Below are 16,429 nucleotides of genomic sequence, written 5' to 3'. Positions count from 1 at the left end.
GCCCCAAAAATTGCAAGCTATAAGTGACTTCACAGAAAAACGTCTAAGTGGCTTAGAATAAGTGGCCATGGCAAGACTAGTGCTCACCCTGGTGTCCCTAAAGGCCTGTCAGACTCCAGTTTTAGGTGATAAAAGGTGACCACCGTTAAACGGTGGTTTAATAGTAATAATCACACCTGTGTGAAGTGATGTAACAGTGATGTAAAACAAACGGTGCCAACACAAACATTAAATGCCATTAACAATAAAGAGACGATATGGCGTAATGAGGGACAATATGACGTGCATTTTCCCTTCATTGTCAATGGCGTTTTTTAAAACAAACATTGAACTAAAAACAAACATTAAACCTGTATATAGGAGGGGCGAGCGAGCGCCCCTCAAAAACATACAGTTGGGTGCCCCCGATATTGTCCCTTATTATTTGACCCATTTAGGCCTGACCTCAAAATTTAAAAAAATCCTTCTAAATCCTCCAGTTTTCTGAAATAAATATTTTCACGATTTTTCAAAAATAGCAGACCTAAAAGCTCGTAGCGCGCCACTCGGTGGCGCGCTATGAGCTTGTAGATCTGCTATTTTTCAATAGCTAAATTATAACAATGTTTAAAACACCAAAAGGGGTTCCCGCCCAAAATGGGTTAACTGTCCTTTTGCGCAGATCACACAAACCTCAGCAAAAAGAAAAGGACAATATCGATGGCCTCCAACTGTAGACATGTGTTTGGGTGAGCGGCGAGTCGCTTACCACCACGGCTCAGTGACGTCATGTTGTAATTTCCGGTGCGTGGTCACCTTATCACCTAGAAGTGGACTATGAATAGGCCTTGAAGCAGACAGATGCCATATGCCAGCCACCCTCCTGAGAAAAGCCACGTCGGCCTGCTATGATGCTATGCTGCTTGTGAGTGACCCACATTTCACCAGCACAGAATCAGGAGCAGAAAACTACTGTGAGTAATAGGTAATAGGTGTACTGTAAAGTAACTAAGTACATTTACTTGAGTACTGTACTTGAGTAATTCCAATTTTCAATGCTTTTAACTTCTAGGCCAGGGGTTCTCAACGTTTTTGGCCGGGGACCCCCGGAAATGCTTTGGCAATGTCTCGGGACCCCCGCCCCGCCCCCTCCCGACCCCCAATATAAATTGACTGCTACAATAACCTTAAACCATTTTGGGCGGGAACCCCTTTTGGTGTTTTAAGCATTGTTATAATTTAGCTATTGAAAAATAGCAGATCTACAAGCTCATAGCGCGCCACCGAGTGGCGCGCTATGAGCTTGTAGGTCTGCTATTTTTGAAAAATCGTGAAAATAAAATTTAAAAACCCCCCCGAGGGGTCGCGACCCACGGGTTGAGAACCCCTGTTCTAGGCTACTCCACTGCATCTCTCAGAGACAAATATTGTACTTTTACTCCACTACATTTATTTTAAAACTTTAGCTACTATAGTTACTTTGTAGATTTTGATTATTACTACAAAACATACATTAACCACTTCAGCTCTATAGTATTTTTGAAAATAGCCGATCTACAATAATTTTGTACTTTTACTCAAGCACATTTTGATACTTTTACTTAAGTAAAACAAAAACACGAGTAATTCCAGGCAGAGGACAGTGAAGGACAGCAGCGTGTTTGAGGCAGATGGCTGCATACCTCCCCTCCCCCTCCCCCTCCCCCCCCCCCCCCCGTCAGAGATGGCTCTGCTCAAGGTTTCTTATACCGTTAAAGTAACCTCGCCTCACCAGGCGTTCCACCTCGGAGGAAAGCCTGGTCTCTGTTCCAAAAGTGCCGTGAGAACCGGTCTGGAGTGGATGATATCGCTACGTCACGTTGTAGTCATTGTTTTGTAGTCATCAGGCAGGAACAATCAAACGGAACTTCCTTTTCCCTCAAACCGGAAGAATACCAATAAAAGCTCTCGTGGGCTAGCCTGTAGCTTGTATTGAGAAAAATCGGTATGAGGGAAAAGGAAGTTCCGGGAAGATTGATGACTACAAAACAATGACTACAACATGACGTAGCGATATCATTACTATGATTATTACCGGATCATAAACCCGAAATGGAATGCTGCCCAGGCTACCGTTAAAGGAGTGGTTTTGCTCGCTATACGGTCACCAAGTGCTTGCTCAGGTGAGAATGTTGGATCTCAACGTTTCATTATCATTATACAGTACTTACTTCTTATATACAGTACGGTACGGTATGGTAAGGTGCTCTACATGTACAGTAGTAGAGCACCAAGAGCAATCTTTGTGATTTGGCACTGTAATACAATAAGCATTTCCAATGGGAGTCACATGGTTTCATGACACAACATTGTTGCCATGCAACAAGGTTGTATCTTCAAACCATGTGACTCCCATTGGAAATGCATTGAGGCGGCCATGACACACAGAACACACAGGACACAAGTGTGTCTTGCGTGTGTCTTTTAGGTGTGAGTGAGGCCTACAGGCCTATTCATAGTCTGGATTTTCGGTGGTGAGGTGACCACCGCTCCGGTGGTGAGCTGACCACCGCTCCGGAGGTGAGGTGACCACCGCTCCGGTGGTGAGGTGACCACCGCTCCGGTGGTGAGGTGACCACCGCTCCGGTGGTGAGGTGACCACCGCTCCGGTGGTGAGCTGACCACCGCTCCGGTGGTGAGGTGACCACCGCTCCGGTGGTGAGGTGACCACCGCTCCGGTGGTGAGCTGACCACCGGAGCTGAAATAACGTTGAGCGGTGGTGAGTAAAAACAGAGAAAAGGGGTGGAGCGGTGGCGGTGGTTTGCTCTTCACCGCGGCTCGTGACGTCATGTTGTAGTTCGGTGGTCACCTAACCACCGCAAATCCAGACTATGTATGAGCCTTAAGGCCTCACTCACACCTTCGCATCTAGCATACAACATTGTTGGATGCTAGATGTAAACAAAGGGTAAGTGTCATGGCCGCCCCAATGCATTTCCAATGGAAGTCACATGGTTTGACACAACATTTTTGTTGTACGGCTTTCGGCTGTGTTTCGACTGCCCCCCCCAACCCCTCATACAACACAAATGTTGTGTCAAACCATGTGACTTCCATTGGAAATGCATTGCGAGCTTGCATCAGTAAACAAGTCTCGTGCATCAGCTATACAACAATCTGTTGTGACCGTGTGAGTGAAGCCTATAGTGTTGTGAGCGCAGAGGAACAAACTGTAGACCATGTGACCTGTGAGAGATGTGGACGCAGAGGAACCACGTCAACCTGGAATGAATTAGGGGTGGGACGATATGGGTACCTCACGATACGATATATATCGCGATATTAGGCCCTCGATAACGATAATATCACGATATTCAATATATTGCGATATTTGCGATATATCAATATATTGTATGAAATTTCATCAACGATATATCACGATATCTGCAACTACAAAATACTTGGAACTGAAAAAATGCTATTTTCGTGCTCGGACACAAGGAGGGACACACACATAGCTGTCTATAGTGGTTGCACCACTCAAACACTAAATTAATAGTGTTATCGCGGGAGGACGTATCGATATATATCGCCATATCGATATTTCAGCACACCCCTAGAATGAATTCCCGGTGTTATCGGGCTCCCAATGGGATGCATGGGCTGCTGTCTGTGGATGGATGGCGATACAGTACAAGTCATTTGTTTGTTCCGTGTACAAGTGGCTCCTATTATTCATCAAATATGGTCACATTTTGTTCTCAGCCAATTCTACAGTAGTAATTAATTTACTTCTAAAGTGTACAACACTGTAAATCATGTTGAGCTGCATTCTGGCTAAAGAGCACTTTGTCGTCAATATTAAATTAGGCCTATATGCTTGGGTTGCAATCGGTAACGTAATCGTTTTCTTTGTTTTTGTTTTTGGGGGCCACTAAAACATTACATTATCCAATCCGTATGGCAGAGTATGTTAATACAGTACAACAATATAACATAACTATAAGTCTTCCTGCTCTTCCATTGAGAAATACATTATGTGGTCGTGGAACACCACTAACTGGTCTAGGAGCAATATATCCTTGCTCACATGATTCAAATGTACAGTATGTCAATTCCTACATATAGTGTTTGTATTTGTTTACATGTATTATTGTGTTAATTCTTTATACCGGTATGCCAATTATGTTGATGAATTGAATACACACAGTACCACAATGGAAACAAGTCCATAGGGTTTTTGTGTTCACATTTCTGACTAATAAAGTAAGTAATCAAACAATCAATCAAAAGGAGCTTTCCGTATCACTCAAATAGTAGAAACTCGAAGTCTGGAATCCTGGACAAAACAAACAAAGTTTTTATCCCCCGATTTTTGTAACCCATTATTTTCACCCAGTGTCTAGTAATGTAATCCTTGGGCGCTACACTCCCTCTGCCAACCTGGGGAGAGCGAACGGACTGACCTCATGCTTCCTTCAATGCATGAGGAGTCCAAGTTCTTTTCACCTGGCGGGGGAGAGTTTCCCCCGGTTGGACATAGCCTGTGGAAGGAACACGTTATTCCAACCAGTTCATTTCCCCTCCATCAGACTGACCATGGGGAGGCAGTATAGAGACTAGGATTACTGCATGTTTTTTTTGTGAGGGTACCTACCCTCAGGCACGGGGCTGGGCTAACTGGCGCCCTGGGCAACCCCCCCCCTGAGCCCACAGAAAGGCCCCTTTCGTCAACCCCACCTGTAGGGATTGCAGATTTAACTACTTTAAACGCGACGTCCAGATTCTGGCCATGTCTTTACAGGCGGGAAACATTACAAAAAAGCCCTCTTTTTTTTCTTGCAGATTTACAAGCTCACAACACATCGTGAGCATGTAAGGCTATAGCCTACTTATAGCCTCGTGGCTCAAAGGTCAGGAGGTCATCTCCTGCGTCCATAGTGTGAGGCAGTATACAGTAAGTACAGTAAGTTAAGTACACCCCCTGGACATGACACGACTATGTCACAGGGACGCTGAGCCGCGTGCAGACCAGCTGTTTTATGCCGTGTGTGAAGGCTTTAAGTGGCTGTGGAGATTTAATCGACTATACTGTGCGAGTGTGCGTTGCCTGTGTCGCTGCTCCAGCGGGGGTTAATGACACACAGATCAATAGTACACCGACTGCATTAAGAGGACGGAAACCCCTTTCGGTGTTGAAAAATGGCGTGCACAGATAGACACTAGGGGGTGCTAGAGCACCCCCTGCCCTTTTGGCAATGTGCCCTTTAAAAAACAAACCAAAAAAAAAACACTTTTTTTTTCCTTTCTTATTTTGTACAGTTACACTGTACAGTATGTGGACCATGGAAACATTGATCAATTCTTGATCAATGTTGATAAATATACTGTATATATTCTGTCAGAGCGAACATTTGAACTCATCTTTGCTTCTGGGGGGGTCCCTGGAACAACATATTTTCAGATGGGGGTTCGCAGAATGCCACAGACGAAAAACAGTCTAAGTCCACACTATTTATCCATAATGTATAAATGATAGATAAGGGGTCAGGACAACGAGGCCTTTTCGTGGAGGGGTCAGTCTGAAATTTGGACTTTCGTTGTTTTTCGTCTGTGGTACTCATTATTTTTCAAATATGAAATAAACTATTTGAACTGCAGTCTTGGTGTGGTCGACCCACTACCTTTATTTTTACATGTTTTGAACGGGTAGCGCACCTATAGTCAGAGCGCGGTGGTCATATGAAGGACAATAATTATGAGAAATATGCGCTGTGAAGACCATTTTCTGGTCCCCAGAGGAAAAACGTTTAAAATTACAAAACAAAAAACATTCAGGTTGTGGTTGGAGTTTGGATTAGACATTTAGAACTTAGGTTTATTTATAGCCAGGGTTTTGGGTTGGAATTATGCATGCATGACTTAGGCCTAGTTGTGCGCCCGGCCGCGTAATGGCAGAACATTTTCAAATGGCATTCATAATTGACGCCCTGATACGTTGATGTCCTCACAAGTATAGGAATACTAAAGTGTGTGTGTGTGACACTGACATGACACCAGCGTCACATGGTGGCACATCATGTCATTGAAAGGCTCGTCACGTATGTTCCCTCTGCACTGTGAACATGTAACCAAACTACCCATGTCACCTCTACCCACACACACACACACACACACACACACACACACACACACACACACACACACACACACACACACACACACACACACACACACACACACACACACACACACACACACACACACACACACATTCCTGAGAGGTCAGATCTATTATGGGGCGACACACAAACACACAGACAATATTTATAGAAGTGTCAATCTTGTCTCCGTTAGCATGGTAATTGGAAATATATAAACTCTAATATTTAGGTGGTCGGACTCGGCACTACAGATCCAGAAGCCATCTCGCCCCTCGGTGTTTTTTCTGCGGGCCTCACACCGACCGCTCGGTGCCGCGGTTCTACTTTATTATTTTGTTTAACTGATAATATGGTTAGAAATAAGTTTAGGTTCAGGCATAGTTTTACTGGGGTTAAATTTAGGTAGGCTATAGGGTTAGGTTTAGGCATAGTTTTACTGGGGTTAAGTTTAGGTATAGGGTTAGGTTCAGGCATAGTTTTACTGGGGTTAAGTTTAGGTATAGGGTTAGGTTTAGGCCTAGTTTTACTGGGGTTAAGTTTAGGTATAGGGTTAGGTTTAGGCCTAGTTTTACTGGGGTTAAGTTTAGGTATAGGGTTAGGTTCAGGCATAGTTTTACTGGGGTTAAGTTTAGGTATAGGGTTAGGTTCAGGCATAGTTTTACTGGGGTTAAGTTTAGGTATAGGGTTAGGTTCAGGCATAGTTTTACTGGGGTTAAGTTTAGGTATAGGGTTAGGTTCAGGCATAGTTTTACTGGGGTTAAGTTTAGGTAGGCTATAGGGTTAGGTTTAGGCATAGTTTTACTACGGTTAAGGTTAGGAATAAGGTTAGGTTCAACCATTTAAGCATCATTTACTTAGGTTACTTTAGGAATACCAGGCCACGCAGTTCCGCCAGGCAGTACGCCCGGGGCGAGTTGGTAACGGGGCGACTCGTCTGGTATTCCACACAACACATTATATAATATGGTCATAAACAGATTCTTACAGGACTACAGTCTCACTTTACATACTGTATGTTCCATTTTGCAGCCACACATATGGAGGCAATTTCCACAGCATTTTGCTTTTTCCGATGGTTTGATCTGGTTTATATTGTATTTTAATATCGAGGAGGGCTCTATAATTTCCCCCCCGGGCCTGCGATGTTGCCACAGCTGTATTGTTTAAGTTAATGCGACATTAAGAACCTCAGAACCATGCCGCATAGTGGGGCTAAATCTTTTATTATGCTTCATGCAAAGAAGGCCACAAATATGCAATCCTTCACTAGTGGTGGAAAGGAACTAAACTTACATTTACTTGAGTACTGTACATAAGTACAATTTTTTAGATATTTATTTGTGTACTTTACTTGAGCATAGGAGCCTATCCAATTTCCAATACTTTTACTTCTACTTTTTACTTCTACTCCACTACATCTCATATCCAAATATATATATAAAATACTTTTACTCTACTGCATTCATTTGCAACAACTTTAGTTACTATAGTTACAGTACTTTGTAAATTGATTATTACATACCATCAACCACTTCGACCCTACATACATTTCGGCTATTTTCAAAAGATTTGTACGCATTTGAAAATCTTGTGAGACGGGACATTCTGCACAATGAGTACTTTTCTACTACTACTTTTAGTACTTGAATTACATTTTGATACCTACAGTATACTTTAATCAAGTACATTTAGGCCTCACTCACACCTTTAAAACATTGATGCATGCTTGTTGTATGAATGTTGTAAGTGTCATGGCCGCCCCAATGCATTTCCAATGGAAGTCACATGGTTTGATACAACATTTTGGACTACAAGCTGTTGTATGGCTTTCGGCAGTGTTTCGACTGCCCCCCTCCCCCTCATACAACACAAATGTTGTGTCAAACCATGTGACTCCCATTGGAAATGCATTGCGAGCTTGCATCAGCTATACATCTCATACAACAAGCATACATCAATCTGTTGCGACCATGTGAGTCGCCGCCTAGAATTCTGGACCTTTACGTGTACCAGAGTATTTCTATGTTGCAGTATTGATACAGTACTTTGTCCAGCACTGGATGGTAGTCTGTCTACCGAGCAATCTTCGTTCCTACTCTCAGCTATGGTCATGAAGTGTGGGTCATGACCGAAAGAATAAGGTCGCCAATACAAGCGGCCGAAAAGAGTTTTCTTCGACGGGTGGCTGCAGGCATCTCTCCAGAGATAGGGTGAGAAGTTCAGTCATGCGAGAGAGACTCGGAGTTAGCCTGATTATCAGACTGTAGCTTTCTTGAAGCTTCAGTCCACTCAGAGAGTGGGCGGGGTCTTTGGGCTGGATCCAGGCTAACTCGGAGTAGAGTCGCTGCTTCTTCGCCTGTAAAGGATCCAGCTTAGGTGGTTCGGGCATCTGGTTAGGGTGTCTCCCTAGGGACGTCCCCGAGGCACGTCCCACTGGGAGGAGACCCCGGGGCAGACCAAGGCACAGTTGGAGGAAACACATCGACTCACTGGCGTTGGAACGTCTCGGGATGCCCCAGAAGGAAGTCACTAATGTTGCTCTGGAGAGGGAAGTCTGGAGCTCTCTGGTGGAGCTGTTGCCCCCGCGACCTGATTACGGATAAGCGGTTGAAGATGGATGGATGGAAGGTAGTCCCTAGAGGGTATGCGCATGACATGAAAAAAAATAATTCTGGTGATGACAGCCCATACATCCAAACAGAAAAGTCCTATCTGATTGCATTAAACAATGTCAAATGATGTTAAACTCACTTTTCCACTCGCATTGCCACTCGATTTGCCATTCACTTCATGCATGCGCATACCCTCTATACATCATTGGCTGTGGTGCTTTCTTATAATGCTTAAAGGACCACTTCACCACTTTTCAACATCTCTTCATATAATTGGTCCTCACTAATGTTCATGATAAAACACCACCATTTTTTCCTACTCAGTCTGTGTCTCATAGGAGGGCTTTGGGCAGTTCGGACACCCGTCCACCAGTGACATCATCATTAGGCAGATTTTTTTTTTTAAACAAGATTTGTTTTAAAATATATTTAGATTCTTTATTATCGTTTATCGTGAGAACGATGGCTTCAACTTTTGCATTGCAACTTTTCAGGAAAAGAAAGCCTGCCGATTCACCATCGATGATGTCACTGGTGGACGGGTTTCTGAACTGCCTACAGCCTTCCTATGAGACACAGACTGAGTAGAAAAGAATTGTGGTATTTTATCATGAACATTAGTTAGGACCAATTATAGGAAGAGAAGTTGAAAAGTGGTGAAGTGGTCCTTTAATGAGTGCCGGTGCGCCGAACATAGCCGATCTACAAGCCCATACCGTGTTGCAATGTGATGCTGTGTGAGCTTGTAGGTCTGCTGTTTGAGGGAGGACTGCTGCCCGTAACTCCTACAGTCCCATTACTCCGACAACGTGGCTTCGTGTGCGTTAATGCGGCGAGTCGGAAACAATGACACGGCACCGTTTTAGGCATGCTGATTTCTAGATACTGACCCTTTACAACGGTTACAAACAGGGTTAAAACGCCACATTCAATTATTCATATCGATTTGTTTCTTTTGCAATGTACCTTTATTTGTTTTACTTGCCATAATAACTTTACAAATGCATATAAGTGCTTTTTTCCCCCCCTCCTTCCATTAGAAATGGTTACAACAATGCTCATCGTCCGCGTTCAGTTTACCAGCACACTCTACAGAAACGTGATAGCAGAGGGTCATCCATTTGTCCGTACACGCCTTGGTCTTATCGCTGGCCAATTTTAGATTTTCTTTTTTTATACACACACCGTTCTAATGTTCTTAGAATTCTTATCATGAGACCAATAACTGAATGTCAAGTCTCCAGGTTTTCTTCAGAATATGTATGGCACTTATTTACTATGAAACATTAGGAGTCTAACTAGTACTAGGTACATGTGTCTCCTGTCACAGGCCTAATGGTGTATTTTATTTTATTTTATGGTATTTTATTTTATTTTATGTTATATATTATGTAATCTGCCTCGTAAGGAACAGGAGTGTCAGTTTGGTATTCAATTGATCATTGTTTGCAAACAGTCATGTCGGTTTATTGTAATTGTTCATGTAAACTGTAAAAAGTGTCCTGTAAGTCCATATGGGCTGGGCTTCTTCGGAAGCGTGACACTTAAATAAAGACTCAATCAATCAGTACTATAGTGGTTCTCAAATGTTTTATTTACAAGGACCCCCTCAACTCTTGAGTGTACAAATGGACCCGTAAGGGTCCCTTTGGTTCCATTCGTACACTCTCAGAGTTACAGACCTGTCACGGTCAGTCAGGGCTCTCTCTGTGTGTGTGTTTCTGGTGATATTATTATCTGCTCATGTTGTATGTCCGTGGCAGACAATTCGTACTTATGTCAATGTTGTCCACCACAAGCCAGCATCATATGTGTCAGGGTCACTGGTTTTACCTTACACTACCAGCTGTCCAGGAGGAGGAGGAGGAGACAGCAAAAAGTAAATATGTTTTCAAGCTATGAAGGAGAGATGGTGAGGCTACAGTCACCCACAGATCTCTATCTGGCCTCTGAAGGAGAGATGGTGAGGCTACAGTCACCCACATATCTCTATCTGGCCTCTGAAGGAGAGATGGTGAGGCTACAGTCACCCACAGCTCTATCTGGTCGATCAGCATTATTCGCATTATTTAGCAAGTAGAAAAACGACAGCATCGTCGATACATTAAACAACACTTCATTGTCACACACGACGTTACAAAACAGAATACAAAAGAAAAGAAAAAAACAGAGCTAAAAATCAGTCCCTTTTCAAATTCATCCACCTGGCTGTTTGTGGGTGACCAAACAAAAGCCGGGACTGATGGGGCAGTGTGCTGTAGAAAGGTCCGGAGCCCATCGGCTCAAACGCGTCCAGAAATCTCTCCAGGGTTTGACTTCACCCTCTCGAACTTCAACCCGTTTGCGCCCCCCCCTGGGCCGGGCCGGGCCTGGCTGGGGTGAGGTGAGGCCGCCACTGGCCGTAAGGAGAGGGAAGGGAACTATCGCCGCCCGTTGTCTTCAACATTTTTGAGAGAGATGAAGCATGCAGGAACCTTCCCGACTAATGTCAAATGTATGTTTTCGGACGTTTAACCACTATTTTGTGAACTTCACCTTTGACTCTGTACTTGGTCTGCCCCCCCCCCCTGTACACCAAACCTCTTCGCCGACAGCTTATAGATCTGCTATTTTCAACCAACGTTCCCCCCCAGAACAGGGATGCGAGGGGTTCAATTGGTTCATGTAAAAAAAATGCTAAAAATAAAGTGTCCTATCGCACAAAGATTTGGTTGGCACTCCTGCAGTATCTCTGAGGAGCCCCATAAGGGTCCCGGACCCCCTGTTGAAGGCCCCCTGACCCACGCAAGACCACGGTCTGAAATAGCTCCTCACACTGCAGCCTGGAAATATCAACATGCCAGAGTGAGAAAGACAGAGGAAGAGGAAGTATACGGCCGCAACCTAATTGACTTAAGTGATATTTAAAGAATAATCAATTATAAATATTTCAATAAAAATAATCGATTAGTAAAACGATCCCTATTTTGGGCATTCTATTAAGGCGTCAAAAGTTAAAAGAAAACAGATCTACAGAATAATCTCCAATGCGTTGCACGAGAGCGTGTAGATCTGCAATTTTCAATTTATTCTTTGGGATTATTCGATTCATCGAAAAAGTCATCGATGGAATAACCTCTAAGAAAATAATAAATCCACAGTGGCAGCCCTACAAATAGCAGTGTGAAAGGTCTATGCGTGTGTCCGTCCGTCCCCGGGGGGGGGGCGGTGGTGTGAAGGGTCTATGTGTGTGTCCGTCCGTCCGTCTTGGCGCGGCGGTGTGAACGCCCCTCAGTAGGTGGCGTCCTCGTAGATGTCGGTGCGCAGGCAGAACAGGATGCCCCCTCCCAGCATGAAGATGGTGGCCCCCCAGCCCAGGCCGTAGCCCCAGTTGAACTCGTGGTAGGTCTGCAGCACCGTCCCGTCGATGAACTTGATGGGGTAGAGGACCAGCGCGCACGCCTGCAGCACCACTGCAAACGACAAACAACACAAATACATAAAATATGACGAGTCGGTACCCTCACACACACAAAAAAAACATGCTGTAATCCATCCTGGTCTCTATACTGCCTCCCCCTGGTCAGCCGGGGCGCCTGACGGAGGGGAAATAAAGGAACTGGTTGGTATAACGTGTTCCTTCCACGCGCTACGTCCAACCACAGGGAAACTGTCAGGTGTACAGAAGCGGTTTGGACGCTCATGCACTGAAGGAAGCACGAGGTCAGTCCGTTGGGAGTTTTAGAGCCCAGGATTACATTAGATCATTGAAAGAAATGGGTTACAAAATTGTGGGATAAAAAATAAAATAAAAGATTACCGGTATTAACATTATGGCCATTTAAACTGTAATGTCACGTTCCTCTTCTACCCCGGATTTGAACCCGGTTTCGATTTCTTTTTGTGTGTTACCACTGAGCTAATAAAGCCTGGCTGCTTGCTCGGGGGATACATTGAATCTTGTGTTTTTTTTAATCCTCTTAGCAGACCTCGTATTGAACTGTACTTTCCTGCGCTTATTCTGCAAACTGTTAAGTTTTCAATCAATCAATCAATCAATCAATCAAACACTGCAGTATGATCAAGTAGTAGGGCATCAAACATGGAGATAAGACGTTCGACGTCCGACAAGCAACGATATGATGTCAAAGTAGCCAAACAGGGATGCTTTGACACTTCACATTCTCCACCTGTCAGGTAAACAAGACAGTGGTCTCGTGTGACGTTGCTTTCCATCCGCCAGAGCCTCCCATGTTGCGCATTCAGACAAGCACACGGACGAGCGATTGCTCAGGGCAAAAAAGGGGACGATTATATCATCTCGAGTAGAAGCGGCTAAAAGATAAAATACGAGGGAGGCTGATCTACAATTCCCGTAACAGACCATCCAATGAGGAAATGAAGGATTCTTTTTTTTTTACGGGCCCGTCTAAATAACTGGTTTAAAAACAGGAATTGTGTCAAAAACAAGGCAAGGATCAAGATACACCAGGCCCAATTACACCATATCGGCTTCCCATCAACTCCGTAATGGAACTCTACTTTTTTGCCGTGCCGTTGCTCTTTCTTTATCAGTAGCGAAGTACATTTCATCGCTGTCGGCCAGAAGCGATCTGTATCTCCATCGTTTAGTTTGGTTTAGATTTTTGAGTTTGAGTTCATCCTACTGCGTCATGCGAAAAAAGCAAGAAAAGTAGCAGATCTACAAGCTCAAAACGTGCCGTGAAGCGACACGCTTTGAGCTTGTAGATCTGTTTTTTTTTTTTTTTTTGAATCCTGAAAAGTAACACTACAGTTTTGGACATTTTTCTTGAGTACTGTGCTTAAGTACATTTTTAACTGTACTAACATTCCAAAGACAGATATTGTGCTTTTGACTCCACTACATTTATAGGAACGGAGAAAAAAAAAGTACATTATGAATTAAACACATATTTTTCACCCATTTAGGCCTGACGTCGAAATAATAAAAAACATTCGCACCGATATAAAAAAAAAAAGAAGAAAATATACTTTGTAATTTGCACATTTGAATACATAGTATTTTTAAAATCATGTAGCCCACTTTTGAATACTTAACACATGTACTCCTCCAGTACATAATTTGTATCAATACTTTTTACTCACGCACTTTGTCCGCCCCCCCTGCTCTTTTTCAGGCACGTGCAGAGAGTGTCAGAGAGGCAGGGGCTGAAATCCCATAAGGGGGCACTTTTTGCCCAAAATAGCAGATCTACAAGCTCTCAACGCGTCGCAGCGCGACACATTGTGAGTGTGTAGATCTGCCATTTTCGGGGCGCAACCCTGCACTCTTGATCTACTGGAGATGCGGTGTGTAACGACATGGATTTCGAAAAACAAATGAGTTCAGGAAACTTCGAGGAAAGAAAAGAAAAAAAAAAAAATCTCCTGAACGCTGCCTTCCGGTATGGCATGGAAAGGAGAGGAGGAGGCATTTTGCCTTTCTTTCACCATAGTAAATGCAGGTCTGGAGACTAGCCCATTTTGGGCGGGAACCCCTTTTGGTGTTAGCATCATGTTATGCTTTAGCTATTGAAAAATAGCAGATCTACAAGCTCATAGCGCGGCACCGAGTGGCGCGCTGCGAGCTTGTAGGTCTGCTATTTTTGAAAAATCGAAGAACCACCAACATAGAAACATAGCTTTTCCAGAAAACTGTCAGGATGTAGAAGACATTTTTAGAATCTGATCTCAGGTCAGAATGGGCTAGGGCAGTTGTTTTACAGACGGATAAAAGGGCAGGGGCCGAAGCCCCCCATTTGTTGTCTATGTGTGCACGTCCCTGCCAGCAGCATTTCATTTTTCCTTTCCTTCCACCTCCATGCGTTCCATTCCGTTCCATTCCGTTCCATTCCATTCCGTTCCATTCCGGTGTGCTTGCGTTTCGACTGTCTAACAATCCACATCAATGGGTTCCACCACAGAGGTGCAATAACTTTAACCCTGCTATCACGCTAATGACTTCTTCTAAAGCCGTCCAAGAGCCAAATCATCTCCCTGTGGAGATTGTGGTTAAATGACTTGGCAGCACTGTGTGCGCAAGTGTGTGTGTGTGTGTGTGTGTGTGTGTGTGTGTGTGTCTGTGTGTGTGTGTGTGTGTGTGTCTGTGTGCTCGCGAGCCAGTGAGTGAATGTGCACGCAGCACGTGTGTGTGCAATGTGCACAGAGCAGAGGCACATTGTGGTCTGCTAAAACACTGGCGGCTGCGATTCCTTCTCACATCAGTATAAAGCTGGTGTTGCATGTGATGTGAGGCAGAATGATTCTGGGGGTCATTGTTTTCAAAGGGATATTGCGACTGCCATTTCATTCGTGAAATGAGAGACAATAAGTCATATTGTGCACAATCCATTAATACGCAACCCTTTGATTAGGGCTGCTCTGTTACGATCTGCCGATACCGATCTTGTGCGTGACTCGTGAGGGGAAAATTTGACAATTTGTATACATGTCAAAACCCACAAAATCCTCCAAACTGTTCCTGTGTGTGTGTGTGAGGAGGAAGGGGAGAATGTTTAGGCCTGTCACAAAGATGCAAAGTGATTATTATTATACTGTCACGGGCCAGGCCAGCCCGTGCCCTATAGACACAATGGTTGAAAGAGTTTTTAAAAAAAGAGTTTAAAATGTTTATTTATATGTTTCATTTACTTTTATACCACTTAACCCATTTTGGGCGGGAACCCCTTTTGGTGTTTTGCATTATGTTATGCTTTAGCTATAAACTGACACCACGCTAGACAGGAACGCCCAAAAACGTCACATCCGGTTTTAGCCTGGGGTAAGAATTTTCTATGGCTGCCAATGCAACTTGGTCCAATCCTTAATCACATACGGACAAACATCTATGCCGATGCTATCTAACTTGCGGAGGTAGCGTGCCTTGTCCACGGGCAACAGATCTTTCAACGTATGGCATTGCAAAATGCAAATACGTTTGATAATCGCTACTCTGCTCAATATTATTTTGAAAATGCCGCAAATTGCATTGCAGTGAACGAGCGCAAATCACAACTTCCCCCTGTTGTGGGCGGAGTCACAGTTTGAGGCGCTGTTTACACTGGTGTCAGTGTATTGAAGAAATAGCAGATCTACAAGCTCATAGCGCGGCACCGAGTGCCGCGCTATGAACTTGTAGGTCTGCTATTTTTGAAAAATCAAAGAACGACTGACATAGAAACATAGCTTTTTCAGAAAACTGTCAGGATGTAGAAGACATTTTTAGAATCTGATCTCAGGTCAAAATGGGTTAACAGTATAATAATATAACTTAAAAAGATCGGTTTCTCCAGATTGGGTGAATTGCCGATCAACGTCTTTTGTACACCTTTAAGCAGTGATGTGACAATACCAAGTTGATTCTGACAGGCAGCGCTAGAACACCTTTTAGCATTAATTAAGACCAGTTTGTGACGCACACACACACAGAATTGAATTTACTGCAGACTCCACAGTTTGAGAAATTGCAGTAGTTCCTTTTCTCGTTTAGCAATCTCCTTTTTTTCCCCATTAATTGCTCGACGGCGGCCCTGGCGTTCCGTGCTCGCAGCGGTAGCACAAGGCCTCGAAAACACACAAGGCCTCTAAAACACACAAGGCCTCGAAAACACACAAGGCCTCGAAAACACACAAGGCCTCTAAAACACACAAGGCCTCTAAAACACACAAGGCCTCTAAAACACACAAGGCCTCTA

The 16,429-nt window shown here is 44.0% G+C and overlaps 1 protein-coding gene across 1 annotated transcript in view; it reads right to left on the bottom strand.

Moving 5' to 3' along the window:
• Window positions 1-9,707: 9,707 nt before the first annotated feature.
• The window catches only part of LOC306927458 (transmembrane protein 47-like), a 35,647-nt gene continuing 28,925 nt past the window's right edge, over window positions 9,708-16,429 (bottom strand). Inside the window, exon 3 of the mRNA XM_079507209.1 lies at window positions 9,708-12,187. Within this exon, the coding sequence (XP_079363335.1) occupies window positions 12,006-12,187 (182 nt within the window). The 3' untranslated portion in view covers window positions 9,708-12,005. The remainder of the gene's footprint in view (window positions 12,188-16,429) is intronic.

The sequence above is a fragment of the Electrona antarctica genome, assembly GCF_951216825.1.
Source record: "Electrona antarctica genome assembly, chromosome: 8".
Classification (NCBI taxonomy): Eukaryota; Metazoa; Chordata; class Actinopteri; order Myctophiformes; family Myctophidae; genus Electrona; species Electrona antarctica.
Note: the sequence above shows the minus strand (reverse complement) of the source record. Positions and strands in the feature narration are given on the sequence as shown.